This window comes from Telopea speciosissima, chromosome 5 (genome assembly GCF_018873765.1).
Source record: "Telopea speciosissima isolate NSW1024214 ecotype Mountain lineage chromosome 5, Tspe_v1, whole genome shotgun sequence".
Taxonomy (NCBI): Eukaryota; Viridiplantae; Streptophyta; class Magnoliopsida; order Proteales; family Proteaceae; genus Telopea; species Telopea speciosissima.
The window spans coordinates 2317359-2335431 of NC_057920.1; the positions used below are offsets into that span (position 1 = coordinate 2317359).

The 18073-nt window shown below is 38.9% G+C and overlaps 1 protein-coding gene across 1 annotated transcript in view; it reads right to left on the reverse strand.

The window, feature by feature from the left end:
- Window positions 1–18073, reverse strand: part of LOC122661565 (adenylyl-sulfate kinase 3-like) — a 32994-nt gene that overhangs the window by 1713 nt on the left and 13208 nt on the right. The window contains exons 2-5 of the mRNA XM_043857003.1: window positions 4148–4573; window positions 3690–3830; window positions 413–562; window positions 18–136 (exon numbers count right to left, since the gene is read on the reverse strand). Coding sequence (XP_043712938.1) covers window positions 18–136; window positions 413–562; window positions 3690–3830; window positions 4148–4475 — 738 coding nt within the window. The 5' untranslated portion in view covers window positions 4476–4573. The remainder of the gene's footprint in view (window positions 1–17; window positions 137–412; window positions 563–3689; window positions 3831–4147; window positions 4574–18073) is intronic.

The following is an 18073-nucleotide window of genomic DNA, read 5'->3' on the forward strand; positions in this document are numbered from 1 at the left end:
TAAGCAGAGGCTCAAACCTCAACAAAATTTCCGTCAGTCATTAATGCACGGCATGCATCCCGGTCTCTTTGATAAGGAGATATCAGACTGGCAATGCAAATAATACCAGCATCTGCAAAGAGCTTCGCTACTTCCCCTAAAATCAGATGTGAGGTATCATGAGAACAAAATAGTTTTACAAGAATTTCATCAAAACAAAATAGTTTTGCAAGAGACCTAAAATACCACATTTAAATTAAAACCTGTCTCTGAGATGACTTTATCCTGTTGCGCAGGGGGGGGGGGGGGGTGAGCAACAGGGGGGAGGGGGGAGTGGGGGGGACGGCTTTTGGGTCAGTTACAGTACATGAATAACTGCATAAAAAAACAAAACATGGTTAAATAAAAGAATAACTTCAAGGCAAATACTTACCAATCCTTCGTATATTTTCTGCACGGTCTTCTGCTGCAAAACTGAGATCTTGGTTAAGGCCATGCCGAACATTGTCACCATCAAGGAGGTAGGACAACTTTCCTCTATTGTACAAACCCCGACTCAGAGCACATGCCACAGTGCTTTTTCCTGGAAATTAAATATAAAAATAAAGTCAGCAAAGTCAAATGGCACAAAAATCCACAAATGGAAAGGGAAAATCACTTAAATGAATTGAAGGAAAAGTCCATCTGGACAAGAAAGTTGAACCAAACAGCCTATGCAATTTTGCAAGCAGAGATGACATCTAGCAGATATTCCTTGGCTAAATGCCTTAGTCACAAAGAGGGGAAAAAAAGTAAGGAGAGAAAAGAGGTCCCTTGTCTAGTGCTGCATGAACTTTGGAGAAAATCCTTGAGAGAACTGTTCATTATGGCAAAGGGAGCTGATGAACCGTATATACACTTTTCAATCCAGCTTCTCCATTTTCACTTAACCCCAAATCTATGCATCCACTAGCTATCAAAACCCCATACAACATGTTTCTCCCCTCTAGGAAGATCCTTCGATCCTCCATAACTTCTTCAAGTCTTGATGCCAAGACTAAAAAGACGAACAGGCCAAAATCTTCAATATCTACTGTTCCATTCCTTCTAGGAACAAGAGAAATAAAATATTATATCATATGCTCCTTTCATGAATTCAGCAAACATGTTCATGATATCTTACCTTATGACCCTTGAACGTAACAGAAGGTGAGTTTAAAGTAATCTGAAACTTCTTGTAGAGCCTTAATAACATATACCACCTCCTCTTCAAAAATGTTTCCTCAATAAGCTGCTCAACGCCTTAACTTCATTTCTTTTTATTATATTTCGATCTGTCTGAAGAGAATCTTTGACGTACCTCTGATGTGTAAAGCTTTTACTAGAAAAAAAATCCATATTTTTCTATTTAATACCACTCTCCGAAAGAATGGCATTCACTAGAAGCCTGCACAAAAAGACCCTCTTCCATGCAATTGCATGCTACCCGTCACCCAATATCTGTCGTAATGCAATCTCCAACGTGAGTGACATATAATAGTCGTTATCATAGGAGCTCTCCCTTTGTGCCTTCATTGGTGTTGATGCCCTCCTCTACCATTTCTTGTTTAGGCTCCACTACTAAGGTCAAATATATTTATTCAGTTTTCAGTTCTAAAAGTATTCTAACAAACATAGTGATGGACATCATTAAGCAATGACAGACTATATGAAACTATATGCTGATTATTCCAAGAACTGTGCACTTTCAAAGGATAAGTTCACTCCCATATCCCTGCATTAAATTCCAATGCATTTAAAAGGGTCAGAACTTAATACTTTTTACTGTCTCGGTACATGTAGTGTTTACCTAACCTGTATCAAGCACAAAGTGCCCATATTCTGTTTGTATCTGCAATGGTTTTCCTTCAACCAAACCTGCAATCCATTTTACCTTTCTTACATTTTCTTCCCCCACTAGAAGATTTACCCAGACTACTTATACCAGTAGTCTGAAAAGTAATTCTGTAACATTGTAGGAATTATCCACAGAAAAATATAATATTCTTGAAAATTGAATCAATTTGCAATCAATATACACAAGGGGGGACATCTGAAAATCATATCATACATCCTGGTCCAAGAATGAACTTAAAATTAACCAATGTTCCTGTTAAATGTTTCAATAATTCGGAAACTGGAATGGGAGCCCAAAGGAGAACAAAGAGAGGTTGAACGCAGGACTGTACCACACAGGTAGAGCAGAGGTTGGAATAACTTGGAAAAACACACTTTCAGACAAGGGAATAGGGAACTGCCAGCATTAGATATTAACTATAGAATTTTAAATTAGGGATTTTCTTATTGACACCCCTTAAGGTGTCAAATAATTGTAACCTTACTTAGGGAACTGCCAGCATTAGATATTAACTATAGAATTTTAAACTATGAATTTTCTTATTGACACCCCTTAAGACGTCAAATAATTGTAAGCTTACTTTTTTGCCCCTTCTAGTATAACACATTTTTTTTCAATGAGGGTAATTACTGTCATTTCACACACAAAAAAATGTGCAAGACAATGACAGTTTTTGATAATGACAAAATGATAAATCACTTTTAAATTATTTTTGAAACCCTTATATATACCTAACTTAAAGAACTTTTGGAAATAAGGCAAGGGCAATTAAATGAAGGTGTCAAGTTCTAAATACAGCTATAGAGGTGTCATTTAGACAGTCCCTTTAAATTACTCAAGGAAAAGCTGAAATTGGAAGCAATAAATGAACCAAAATTTAAGACACAAAGAATCATCTTTGAATTGATAGAAAAACCCATAATTTGAAATCAGAAGTTAAATCAACAAGATTGTTGTAGACAGATCCAAAGTGTGACACTGTTGCTTGGTGCAATAGTAAAAGCTCGGGTTACAAGCACAAATATGCGGGTTTGAGTCCTGAGAATAGTCACTTTGTGCAAAAATATCAAAGGTGAGGACCGCCTCCAATCCACTCCTCCCAAGACCCAGTGAAAGTGGGATTTGCACTGGGTTACAACCCGATGGATCTGAAAGAAATTATAATTATAAATCTCAATGCAAAGAAAAAAAGATGGAATACTCATCCATAATGATTTAAACAGGTGAGGTTGACCATGAAAAGGAACCACTGCTTCTTGAAAACATGTGATTTCGGTTCAATAAAACTGAACTAAAAATTTCTAAGAAGAAAAATAAATAAGCTCACATTTGGACCCCCTTCTAAATATGTTTTGACTTAAAACTTTCAACTCTGAGGACACCTCTCGTTCCTATTAAGAAACATATCTTAGATGAACAAGTAACTCACGTGAGGTTAAACAGCATTGTTAATGCCCATAACAATTTGTGAAGGAATACCAACATTCAAAATGTAGACATTTGTCCATAAAAAATTACCGGAATCGAAGCAAATCCTGTCATATTTATGTAATCAGAACTCAGAAGTTAAAACCATGAGACAGAGGAAATCATTTGATAAATTACAGCATTATAATGAAAACATATGAGAAGAGGGGTGCACCCTAAACACTGTGATATCCAAACTTGCAATGATATTAGCAACCATGACTACGGGTGATATGTTTTTCATAGATATAAGAAGGACATGACATGAGGCAAAAGGAAGCTTGTCATTGACTACAGTCTTTGATGTTTAACCAAGTAATGTGACATTTTAATGAGCAATTAAAATTGGATAATAGCAACAACAAACCTGAACCACTGAGACCCGTAATCCATATAACGCATCCTTTCTGCTGGAGCAGTTTTTGTCTTTCAAGTTTCCCAATTGAACATTCATGCCACATGATGTTTGTTGAATTCCCAACAGTTGATGTCACACGGTGATGTTTCCCTAGCCAAATACAAATCAGAAACCTGTAGGACCCAAATGTTTAAAATTTTTTAAAAAAAAAATCCCTAAATGGTTGAATCACACAACAAACCAACCAACCCTGTTCATCTAATGAACTGAATTCTTATCATTTCGGGCGCGAGCGTGTATTTTCAGTTTTTAACCAACTCCTTGTAGTAGCAGCAGCAGTTGGTTTCCGACCCAATTAAAAAGCAATGCAATCCACCTATTCTAAAAACTTCACAAGGGTGATGGGAGGTTTGAAGCGTGAATGTAAGGAAAAACAAATGGAAGAGACCCGGAAAATGGAAAGTTACCGGAAATTAGTCCAGCTCCAAGATGGTCAGTTTCGGATGGGTCTTGGGAATCAGGCCAACCACCAGGAATCTCGGTATCCACCTTGCCGTTGACATAAGCCATGTTGGAGTCATTAATAGCCTTGACCGACGTAGAAAACTTGGATTTGGGACTGGAGAAGACGGAGAGGGAGAGGCCCCAACCCTTGAATCTCCGATGGAAGTGAACGCCATTGTAGTCGGGCAAATTCACAAGCCCTAACATCGACTGTGAATGTGAAGCATCAGCATGTTCAAGCCCTGACGGGTAACAACCTCCCAGCGGTCTCGCTACTCCAGCGGGAATCATCTCTCACATTTATTACTCTAGATTTTACGTCTTGGTACCTTCATCCAGAATTAGTACTAGATCTTAGGTATATATATATAGATGGATAGAATTTAGGAGGAGGGCCAGGCAAGAGGGATGGAAAGTGGCATGAGAAACGGACTCCGGAGTTATTTCTCTGGAGAAATGTGAGTTTCAGAATATTTCTGCAACGTTTTTCTTTGGGTTTCCAACTTTCCCCAGCACCAGTCAACCAGCCACCGCTCGTTTCTAAGACTCTGGGGAAGGCCTGGACGTGAACGTCAACGAAGGGGGGATTCTATAATTCTTGATGTCGTTTGTCTTATCGTCTTTGGCTTTTCTGGTTAGCTTCTTCTATAGATAGATGGAGAATGATGGAAGATGATGCACAACGGAGTCGGGGACAAGGGGAGGTCTTAATTCTCTCTATTCCCAACTTTAAAATAACCACAACACCATTTCAATTTGACTCTGAAGAAAAGGAAGGGAAGGGACAGGGAAGGAAAGATCTACCTTTCTCTTTCGATTGGGATTTGGAAATCGGGAATCGGAATAGGAGAGAGTATCTTCAAGATGATCCCTAGTTACCATCTTCAAGATCTACCTCGATTTATCTATATGATTAGAATTAGAAAGATGCCAATACAGGAGTCTCGATCTCACCCATCACCCTTCACCCCTCACCCCCTCTCCGGCCCCCACAGAAAAATCCAATGCCATGCCTTTCACATGTAAAGTGATTCTTTTGCCATCATTTTTCTTTTTCTTTTTTTTTTTTTGGTTCTATTCCTCTAAGTCTTATCTAGGGGTGTCAATTGGTCCGATTCTAGGCTATTGGTCTAGATCCGTAGTGATTCCGGTTCTAGGATGTCAAGATCATAATTGGACCAATAAACTTACCACATCAAAATTTGAAACTCAGAACCGTTAACTAATGGGTGGTCCGATTTTGATTCCTAATTAGTTCCAAACATTATTGAGCCCAAAACAAGGACAACCCAAAATAAAGAAATTGATGCATCTATAAATAAAGAGATAGCTTTAAGAGTTCATAACTTTCATTTCAAAGTCAACTCATATACTTATGACTTAAAGAGCAACAAAAGAGTGCTAATTAAAAAACTCAAATCATCCCTGGTTTAGATCCCAATATGACAAATTAGTCTCTAACGTTAGTTTTATGCTGTTAAGTGATAATGTCAGCCAGTTAAATATATTTAAATCCCTAAACTACCCTTGATCAGTGTTGATTTACGATTTTACCTTTGTGACTCAAAGCCCCTAAATTATGTGAGGTCTTACTTTTTTTTTTTGTTTTTAAATTAAAACATGGAATCGGAGACCTTCTTCCCCAAATCGTTGAATCGAGAATGGAGAAAACCCATTTAAGGTTTTAACAACCACCACCGCCTCTTGCGTGAAAAATAAGAAGGGAGAGGGGTTGCGACCAATGTGGATGGGGTTGTAGAGGGGTGGGAACAGGTGGGTTTGCAAGAGGAAAAAGAAGAAAGGGAAAAGGAAAGGGACAGGGAAAGGGAAAGGGTGCGATGATGTTGGTCCTTTATATGGAAGGGCATTTTGGTCTCAACAAGTTTTTTACTAACACTGTTAACGGACATGGGCTAAGTAAAACCAATATTGAAAAGCAGGGAGGTCTGAGTAGTTGTCAGAAGCGCAGGAGAGGATCCCTGAATTGTTAGAAAGGTCGGGGAGGTCCGAGTAATTTGCTAAAAAAAAAATCCAATGCCATGCCTTTCACCTGTAAATTGACTCTTTTGCCATCATTTTTTCTTTCTTTCTTTTTTTTGTGGTTCTTTTCCTCTTGTCTTATCTAAGGGTGTCAATTGGTCTAGTTCTAGGCTATCGGTCCAGATCTGTAGCGATTCCGACTTTAGGGTGTCAGGACCATAATCGGACCAATAAGCTTACCAGATCCAAATTTTAGACCCAGGACCGTTGACTAATGGGTGGTCTGGTTCCGGTTTCCTAATCGGTTCCTAATATTATTGAGCCCAAAACAAGGACAATAAGAGTTTCTCTAGGAAAATAGGAGCTTCATCATACATAGATATAGTCTTGTACATCCCAAAATACAGAAATTGATGCATCTATAGACAACTTTAAGAGTTCATAATTTTCATTTCAAAGTCAACTCATATACTTAAGACTTAAAGAGCAACAAAAGAGTGCTAGCTTTTTATTTATTTTTTGATGAAAGAAAATATATATTAAAACTAAGGAATAAACAAGGAATTAACAGCATCCTGATCATACAAAAAGTGGTGATGGTAAGCCGCAACTTTTTGAGCAAAGTTGTTCAGCCATCCTAGTAAGAGGCTATCAGGGTTTTCCAAGAAATACAAATTATCCACAAGAACATTAAGATCCATCAACAAAGGCACCATATCCCACGGCCAAGGATGTTTGGATGGTTGTGGAATATGTTGTACGATTTCTTTTGTTGAAACCCAAACTTCTTTGGCCTTAATGCCCAACCTAGTAATATGATGAAGGCAAAAAAGTAAAGCTGACGCCTCCGGTTCTAAGGCATTATATGCTGTCAAAAAACCCACATGAGCCGAGATCAGACGTCCCTAGATCATAACACAAAAAGCCCAAGCTGATGAATCTAGGCCTGGGTGGAAGCACCCTACACATAATAAGATGGGAATTTCAAGATTAGGTAATTTCAAATCAGTAATGGAAATTGGTGTATCCGTGTTTATCATGTTTGCACTAATACTATTTTCAAGCACGTGAGGTTGAAGATTAAGATCAGTGATCCAATGGTCAATCAATTTCATAGTTTTAAAAGGACCAGCCTTAGCTTTTCCTGCAACAACTTTATTCCTAGAATCCCAAATAAAATAGCAAGTGATTATAAAAACAGAAAAGAACCAGGTAAGGGATTGTTTTCTGAGTGTACTCTAAGAGAGAAAAGAAGCGCATAATTTTTCTAGAGAAGGGAAAGAAAGATATTTAGTTCTCAAACCCAAAGGGCCCACTGCCCAAATACGCTTAGCCCAATTGCATGAAAGAAGTATATGCCAAATCAATTCTATAGAGTGTCTGCACAACAAGCAACCAGGGTCAATCCGACTCCATTTTGCCAAAGTTTCTCTGGTAGGGATGCCTGCATGTAAAACGCGCCAAAAAAATATTTTAAACTTAGGATGTATTGGCAATTTCCAAAAAAAATTCCACCAACGGATAGATTTAGAATTGATAAGAGAAAATGAGTTATTAAGAGATAGAAAACGCGAGGCCCGACGCGTAGAGAACTGACCATCCTTCGCAAGAGTGCACCACCATCTATCATCATGAACTGATAAACGAACATCAATAATTTTTTGGTATAAACCAAAAGGGAATGCATGATGAGAGCAAGTCAGTATTCCATTGAGAATCAGACCAAAAGTGGCATACCCTTTCATTCTTCATGGTTGGATTCAAAGAGAATGGTAAAGAACAAGATTGAATGTTGGGAATCCAAGGATTATCCCAAAAGAAGGAATTGTTACCATTACCAATGATTCGAAATGAGATTCTTTTGAGGACCGGTATCATTTTGGCGATGCTATTCCAAGTCCATGATCCACGCCTCGTCATGACTTTAGGCTGAAAAATTGAATGGGAGGAAAAATACTTTGCCTTAGGTACCTTGGCCCATAAGGTGTTTGGCTGGGATAAAAGTCGCCACGCAAGTTTGAGAAGAAGAGCAGAGTTAGTTACAGAGGCCTTGCGAATACCTAAACCACCAAATTTAACCGGGAGACAGATTTTGTCCCAAGCAATCAAGGAATTTTTCCTTGTAAAGGGCGATCCTCCAGTCCAAAATTTGATACAAATAGAATCAAGAGTCTTGTAGGTTTTATTTGGGAAGAGAAAACAAGACATGAGATAGGCTGGGATGGAAGTGAGAACAAATTGAATCATAACCCGTCGTCCTGCATAAGATAAGAAGTTAGATTTCCAATAAGCCAGTCTATGCTGAACCCGATTCACAATATTCTGCAAATCTTTTGTTTTGGATCTGGAATGGAAAAGGTTGACACCCAAACATGTAGATTGTTTGTTCATTTCCTTAATCCCAATAACGGAACATAGAACATGTCGTTCAGCAGGGAAAACATTTTTGCTAAACCAAAGTCCACTCTTTCCATAGTTCATTTCTTGTCTAGAGAGGTCAGGGAAAAGGTCCAAAACTACTTTGATTGTGCGAAGATCCTCGGTCGTGGCCCTACAAAAGATGAAAGTATCATCTGCGAAAAAAATGTGAGAAACTTCAGGCGCAGTTCTAGTAATCTTAATGCCATGAAATAAATTTAATTCCCTATATGCATCTAGAAGTCTGGACAACACCTCCATAGCAGAGATGAAAAGATAAAGGGCACCCTTGTCTAATGCCCCTGGAAGCCTGAAAGAAATTGAAAGGGCTCCCATCTACTTTGATGGAGAAAGTTGTGTTAGAAATGAGAGTATAGATGAGATGTCCCCAGTCATCACCAAAACCTAAGAAGTCAAAAATAGCTTTAACAAAGGACCATTCTAATCTATCATAAGTCTTGGACATATTGAGCTTGATGGCCACAAAACCACCCTTACCTTTTTTGTGATTGAGATAGTGAAAAATTTCCTAGGCAATAACAATGTTATCAGTAATTTGTCGACCAGGCAAAACAACAGCTTGAAAGGGAGAAATAAAAGAGGGAAGGTGAATTTGAGCCGATTAGCAATGATCTTGGACAAAAGAGTGCTAGTTAGAAGTCCCAAGTAGTGTAATACTATTAATAGGTCGATTAGCAATGATCTTGGACAAAAGAGTGCTAGTTAGAAGTCCCAAGTAGTGTAATACTATTAATAGGTAAAGGTTTAAAGCCTTTTAGGATTTTAGAGATCAAATTTCTCATTCAATTTGTTTACATATCATCCGGCTCCAATGGTTCCGATGCTACTGGGTCCTTAATTAATGGGCTATCGGTTCTAGAACCGTTGGGAGACCCAAATTAGAACCGACCCGGACCAATAGTATATCACTAGGACAAGATCCACCCCAATAAACTATTGTGTGGTTCGGTTCCAGTTCCTATCGGTCCTAATCGGATCCAATTTTCGGTTCTGGTCCTAAACTGACACCTCACTCTTATCTGATCGTCACTGGTTTACTACCCCTAATATTATACCCATCTGTTTATTGTTTATACACATCTTTCACAATTTCATTAGTAAAGAAGCTTGGTCAAATCTTTGTACATGAACAAGAGCAACTCTTTACCCAAAACAACAAAAAAAACATAAAAACAAGAGCAACTAGTTTACTCCACGTCTCAAACCTTCGTCCCACTCCTCTATTGGGAGTTGTGACTCGACTTCTTATAGGCAAGAAGAGGAAAGAATAGGATCTTCTAACAAAATTGATTAGAGCGTCATAATATCGAAATGAATAATGAATCTCGTACACTCTGCAAATAAATAAAATAAAAGGAAGAAAGTTCTTTGTCTGGGAGTGTGGCCTATGCCAGCACTCCCATGAGTCTATCTCTCTCCTCCCTATTTGAAAAGACATCTCTACCCCCTTGTTTTAAGGAGGAGAGAGATAGACACATGGGAGTGCTGGCGTAGACCACACTCCCGGGCAGAAAACTATTTCCCTAAAAATAATAACAATATGTGAAATAGAAAAATGAACAATAAGAATAAATGACTTCCATAAGTTCTTTTTACCCAAAAAAAAAAAGAATTGCAATTTGCAACGAGCAAGCCACGGAGAAGAAAGATGTTCTTTTAAGGGAAATTATCAACACCCCCCCCTAACGTTTGCCTATATTTTAAAGCACATCCACTAATTACCATAATATCAGTGCCACCCCCTGTTTTACCAATCTCATTCCACACAGGCCCCCTACCGTTAATTAAGAGTTGTTAAGTGGTGATGTCAACAGTTTAAAAGACAATTCTACCCTTGTTAATGGCAAAATACCTAATCTACCCTTTCAATTAGAACACCCACAAACCCTTCTTCTTCCTCCCACTCAGCCGACAACCATGGAGAACATCCACTACAACCTACCATCTTCTGAAAAGAGACCTACTTCGGTGACCAAATCTGCCCTTCTTTGCTTATTGCTTGTTTCACCACTGAAATGGGTTTTCTGTTTTTCTTTTCCAACGATGTTCTGTGTTTCAGGTTAGTAAAGGAACCGAAACCCTTCTGTTTCTACCTCTTCTTCTTTCTGCAACACCATCCGTCTCTTCTTTATGCTCCTCTTGCAATAACAGAGGTGATAGATAGGTCGTACGTCACCCATGATCATCGTCTCATTTCTATTTCCTTCAGTTAATGATGAAACGGGAGAAAAATTAAATTTCCCCCACCGCCCAAAAATCAAATTTAAAATTATTCATATTCACTACAATTATTCATTAAATTATGAGAAAGTAGTGGTTGAAAGTTGAAGTCTCAAACAACCAAAATCTAAGAATCCATAAAGAATTCCAGACATACTATCTATTCTATTGTTAGAGATATTTTCCCTTTTGTTCTTTTGCAGGTTCCGAAGTCTTCAATGGGCCATGGCGGCATTGGCTACAGTGAGTGATTTGGGGTTGAGCACGCCAACGGCATTGATTAGGTATGGGGTTGGATGTGGAATGTCTGCTCTGCATGGTCGAAGAGGGCTGTGTGTGAGAGAGAGAGAGAGAGAGAGAGAGAGAGAGAGAGAGAGAAGGATCAGATTTCGGATAATGGTTAGAATCTCCCCAGGTTCCATAGCCCATCTCAGCAATCACCCATTGCGGTATTGCACCCCTTCCCAAACGCAGATTTTTTACTTCTCTTATTCTAATTTTTCGATATCGATCTTAAACAAACCCTTCTGTTTTCTTTGTGAGAAATGATTTGATGAGCTTTGCTGTAGTGTTTGTGTTTATGGTGATGTCCACTAACAAGCGCCCTAGGTAACTTGTGGATGTTGCTTTTTTTTTAATCAATTTTAATTTAAAAATTGGGAGTATTTTGGTCATTGGAACAATCTGATTGGGTAATATTTCTCTCTCAGTCATTGGATCAATCTAGGTTTTTTATGTTTTAATGTAATGGGTATTTTGGTCAAAAGAATTTCAAAGATTAACACCATTAAAAAATGGATAATGGTTGATATTATGATAATTAGCGGGTGTGCTTTAAAATATAAGCAAACATCAGGGGATGGCACCGATAATTTCCCAAAAAATTAAAACTTGCTTGCTTTGAAATTATAGGGTTTCTTTCTCCCCTCAATGGCATTTGCTTTTGCAATCCATATTGAAAACGCACTTTATTTGTCTTCTCGTCAAAGTTTCAAAACATGGGATCGGGATCAGCCGATCAGGCGATCTGGTTTGGAATCGGTGTAAAAAATCCTAGAATTGACCCACAAATCAGACAAATGGACATTATGATCTTTGGTATGCAAGTGAAAAGTATATAAAGACATAAGGATATTTTGGGAAATAGATTTCTAGAAGGCAACTTATTTAACAGAAGAGTCACGGCATATGATTTTTTTGAATTTTTTATTTTTAGTGGGAGGTGGGGTGTTGTTTGTTTTAGAGAGAGAGAGAGAGACAGACAGACAGACAGGAGGGTTTGGTTTTTGGACTTTGGAACTCCGACAGACGACTGCTGGAATGAAGTGGGGGAGTGGGGCTGTTGTGGGTAAAGAAATACTAATGAAAGTAGAAGGAAAAAGGTGGTGGTCTCCCCCGTCTTCACCGTCCAGACTCCAGACTTCACATAGGAAAGGAGTCCTCATCTCCAAAACCTGTGACTGAGGAAGACGAACGTGCGGATATGAAAAAATAATTAACTGTTGGTCATTGAAAGGCAGCACACCCACGAGTTCCTCGTCTTGTCTACAAGTTGCATCCATCTCTATTATAAAAAAAAATAATAGAATATAAGGAACAGGGACATTGTTTGTTGGACTTGTCTCAAAAGAAATATAATTGTGATATGGTAGCTAGCTGTAGGTACCTTGAACAATAACTTATGCAAAGAACAACTTGTTAATCTAACCATGATGATGTAGAACAATTTCGACGATGTAAAATACTCCTTGCTTGTTGAAGTAGAATATTCAGCTACAGTGGGTGAAGTGGTAGTGGATACTTTTCTTCAGGTTTTTAAGTGCCTTTATTTGTGTATATAGGGTTGACTTACGTTTATTTATACCTCCAAGATAAAATTACCCCAAATCACAAAAATTGCATTTCTTAAGTGTGATTATACTAGGGAACCCGAAAAGCTATACTCAAAATATGCAGGCAACATACACATACAAAAACATTGGAAGAATACAGAGAACAATAACAAAACACTGGAAGAAGATAGAGAACAAGAGCAGTGTACAATATACACTGACAGTAAATGGTATACGAAAAGGCTCCTGTCCTGCAGTGGCGGGAGCTGGAGCGTCCAGCCCCAACAAAACCACAGCAAAAATAGGGGTGGGGTGGTTATTTCACATGTGAGGCCCAAGTCCCACCCCTGTTTTCAGGTGGTTTTGCTAGGCTGGACTCTCCAGCTCCCTCCACTGGACGACAGGGGCATTCCCCAAATGGTATACACAGGTTCTGACAATGCAGTACAAATACAAAGCAATATAGTAAATAGTAGGAATACAAAGAGTCGCCCGATATTGTTCAAAACGTATTTAGCTTACTTACCTACTTGCTCAACCACCAATAACACTACATTTGCTACCCCAAACAAGAAAAGGGGGGTAAACATAGGTAAAGATCAAAGACAACTAGGAATTTTGAATCTTATAACCCAACAATCTCTCTCTTTCTTTGGAGAGGGTTCTTACGCCCGTGTGTAGTAACCGGCATTGGAGGGGGTAATTACAGAACTCCTTATATAGGAGAGTGTTTTGGGGATTTCAAAAGAGGGTGTTACAGTAAAATAGGGGATGGCTTGCAAAAGGGGTTGGGACACTGACGTCTTGGAGATCTTTTTCCCTCCTCTATATATTTACAGAAAAAAAGGGCAGTAGCCAGTAAGAAGAAGGTAAACATGGAAGAAATTTGTTGCTAGTACGACGACTTAGCCGAGCTGGAATGGTTATCGAATTTCGTGGAGTCGTTCTCGAGTGAGAATTTATAGAAACTGCAACTTATATCGGGGATGAAGGCTCGCACGTATGAGACCTCCGAAAGACCGAAACACGAGAATTCCAACCTGAGAACAACAACAACAACCTGGTATTTCGGCCTGAGATGTCAGTTCCAGGGAAAGAAAGAGAGAGTTTACCGGAGGAGTAGCAGCGACGACCGGAGATGCAAGGGTGGAGGGTCGAGGAGACGGCAACCGTACCGGAGATGAAGGATGGGGTCGAGGAGATAGCAGCGGTGAAGAGTTCGTGAGAGATTTGGGAAATGGGGTAATTGGAAGGGTGGTAGGACTTAGGGTAGTTTGATCTTTTTATTTTTAATGTATTAAGATATAGAGGGTATTTTAATAATTTTATGTTTTCTGTTAGTTTAGGTAACTGTGAATTAACACGGAGGATGACTCAGAAGGTTTTGAAGATGATAGGATGTAGGATTAATCATATTGATGATTAATCCTTTACAGTAGATTTGAAGCATGAATGACAGAATCTTGTACCCTTTTATATTGCTGATCAATCCTCTACTGTAGTTTTGTGTTTTTCTTAGGCATATTCTGTTTATTAAGGAATTGGGGGAAAAAAAAAAAAAGGAACTTCACAATTTTGTTCTGAAAATTAAGGCAGAATGTTGAAACAGAGTTTTTTTGCTTAACCTCAGTAATTGGGATAAGCCTTTGACCATGCTGGTCATGAAGTTAGTGATGATGTGAGGGAAATTCATTGATGATCATGAAATTGAACACATTGATAGTTCCAGGGCCGTGAGTTTGCAGTTCACACCTCACACTGTAATGTTTGACAGCTTATAGCTCTGGGGCTGTAACTCATCGTGATTGATGTCATTATGGGAATACATAACCTGGATTACTTGTGATCATAAAGTAATGTTACCCCTGCATTTCTGAGAGTGTTCTTGTAGATTCCAGTAAGGCGTTGCAACTCAGCAGTTCACACTATAATGCTTGACTGCTTCTCCAGTTCTAAAAGTTCTAAATGAATTAGAGTTGACTTACATGAAAGTTGGAGCTGTCCCAAAAAACCATATCCTCTAGACCTCGGAGTTGGGGCTGGACTCTGGAGTCTTCATAAAAGACAAAGAGATACTCTTCCTCAATAGGAAATAACATCTATTGAATCATTTTATATGAAGTGATTGGTTCTCTGATGATCATGTTATGCTTATAACTCATCAATTGGTGCTCCTTCTAGATTGATCACTTTATTGTTCTTTTTCCTCTGAACAAGTATGATAATCATATTTAATTGTCCTACAGCTTAATAATCGTGGCTGTGGTTTGCATGGATAAATGAGGTGATACTTAGTTCTTCTATATAACATACTCCATCTCCGTCATCATGTTCAGAAACATCGACATTTATGTTTTCTTCCCCTTCACCAGATTATATCAAAGGATATTTGAAAATTGCAATTAAAGGATTAGAGAATCGTACAAAGATGTTGAGAGACGTTTTCAATACAATCACCAAATTAAACGTAAACAAGAGTGAAGATTGATGGTATTCATATATTAAACAATATACTATGGATAACTGTGTTTATTGAGGTTTTGAACTAATGTTGTTCTTAACAGCGTACATTATTTTTTGTATTTGATTTAAATTAATGGGAGATGATATTGACAAATTAGTTGTCATTAATTTTGGTGTGTCATACATGATAATGATGACAATCACATGTTAAATTTATTTTAGTAAATTAATGGCATTTTTTTAATAATTGATTATTTTGGTAAAAAATGTTCCAGAACAGGTATGCCCAAACGGATCAGCTGTTGTTTTTTTTTTTGTTCTGAAAAAAGTTTTGGAACAGATTTACCAAACACCATTTTAGAAGCAAAAAACAGTGTTTTAGAACAGAAATGGAAAAAGATGATAAAGGTAAAGAACAACGTTTGTGAAACAGAAGCATTACCAAACGCAACCTAAGTTGATTGGGTGAATCACCTACAAGTAAAACTAGTGTTTTCCTATTATCCATACTGTTGAAATAGGCTGCTTACCCGATTGGGGTAAGCAGTCCTAGTTGGATTGGGATTAGTCCTACTAGTCCTAGCTGATTAGGATTAGTCCTAGTCATGTTAGGAGTAGTACTAGTCGATTGGATTCTTTTATTTTATTTTATTTTTATTGTTTTATCCTCAATGAGTCCTATTCGGCATTCCTAGTTGTATTAGGAATTCCTAGTAGGACTAGGACCGAGGTGTTATTTATTCCTATTTGTACTTTGATTAGTTTACTTCAAGTTATTATAAATAAAGGGGCTTGGGTGATCGATTCCAATCACTCAAGCATTCATTCCAATGTCTTGTTTACATGGTATCGAGCCTAATCGATCTAGGAAACGACTTCTCTCGATTTCGTGTTCTCTCCTCTCTCTTCTTTCTCTTTTTTTTCCTTTTTTTCTTCTCTCCACCACTCTCGGCCTCCTTCTCCGCATCAGGGCAGCAACTGTGAGGTGATCTAATGCAATTTTAGTTGCTGCCCTCAATGTCACCTCATTGAAGATCGAAGAACACCGGTGTGACCTAAATCCGGCAGGATTATTCCATCCCTGGAGATCGAGCTCTTCTTACACCTGAAGTTTGATTTCTTTTTTTATGGAGATTGTTTCCTGCTTCTATTGGTCTACACCAGCCCTTAGTTGAAGACCTGAAGTGTTTGAGATACAATTGCGCTTCTTTTCGCAATTTCGCAATCGCTTTTTCGCAATCAAGCTTCTTCCTAAATTTGTCAAAATTTAGGGTTTTTTATTGGCTTATCGGAAAGAGCTAATTTTTGGAGGTTATCTTCCCTGGTATTAGTAGGGAACTCGACCAAGGTTTCACCCATTACGACGGTGAAAAACTCGCAAATTAAAAACCCATTCGAATCGGTTTTTTTACAGATCCGATTTTTCTGTTTGGTTGAATCATGGGTGACTCGGAGATGACTCTGCTACTTCGGAGGAGATCAAACTAGGTCCGATTTTCTTCCCTATGGCCGCCATTAAGCTTGATGGTACAAACTACTTGATTTGGGCCGGATCATTATCCCTAAAGTGTGGTAGGGGACTCAGCCACCTCACGGCACCACCAAACAACCCATCAAGAAGGTGTTGCTCGTACTAAATGGGCTGCCAATGATGCAATGGTAATGTCCTTTGTTCGAACTCTATGACCACCGACCTCTCTAGTCAAGATCTTCTCTTGACACCTGCATACGGATATGGACAGTGTCAAGGGCACTTATGGTCGTTCAGGAAGTGGTGCTGTGTTTATGAAATCGGAAGACACTCCAAACCACTACTCGAGGGAGATGTCTCTGTCACCAAATACTATGCTGCCCTCAAATGTTTATGGCAGCAATTGGATCACTATGCTCGGTTTCAGCCTACTACTACTGTTGATATTACTGCCTACCACACCTATGTAGACCAATTCCGTGTCTATGATTTCCTGGCTGGCCTCAATGATGACTATGATCCTATTAGGGTGCAAGTCCTTGGACGGGTTCCTTTCCCCACTTTAGAGGAGACTTTTTCTTATGTTCACAGTGAAGAGACACGACGGCTGCCATGATGATTACTCCCAAAGTTGAGAGATCAGCCTTACAAACGCCTGGCCCCACTCTTGTTGCTTCTTCCGACGTGTTTCGCTTCTACTACCAAAGAGCCTGTTCGTGTGAGCATTGTCACAAACCATATCACACCAAGGCTCAGTGTTGGAAATTATATGGAAAGCCAGCTGATTTTGAGGCCAAACGTGGTCGTGCTAAGTCTAAAAACAAAGCCAATCATACTGAAAGTGTAGCTCCAACTCCCACTGCTGACATTGGTTTCTCCCAGGAAGAACTCCAGGCTTTGCGTCGTATGTTGAACACATCAACTGCCTCTACTATGTCTGCTGCCAATTCAGGTTCCTTCTTTGCCCGTACAGGTATTTCTTTTGCTGGTCATTGTGCATCGTAGTATCCACTCCATGGATCATTGACTCGGTGCTACGATCACATGACAGTTCTTCTAGCCTTTTAATACATATTCTCCTGCCTCTGGTAAGGATAAAGTCAAAATTGCTGATGGGTCCCTCTCCTCCATCTCAGGGAAAGGATCCATTGGTTGTTCTCCTTCCCTTACACTGTCATCTGTGTTGCATATTCCCAAATTTACAACTAACCTTCTTTCCATTAGCAGTATCACTAAATCCCTAAATTGTAAAGTGACCTTTTTTCCCACTCACTGTGTTTTTCAGGAACTGGACTCGGGGAAGACGATTGGATCGGGTAAAGTGCATGGCGGATTGTACCTGCTTGATGGCGATCCAACTCCGGCTTTGCCTTCGGCATCTTTCTCTTCTGATTTACATAAATGGCACTCTAGACTAGGCCATCCCCCCTTAGGTACTTTATCCAATTTATTTCCAGCATTAGTTAAAGACTGTAATAAGGAAA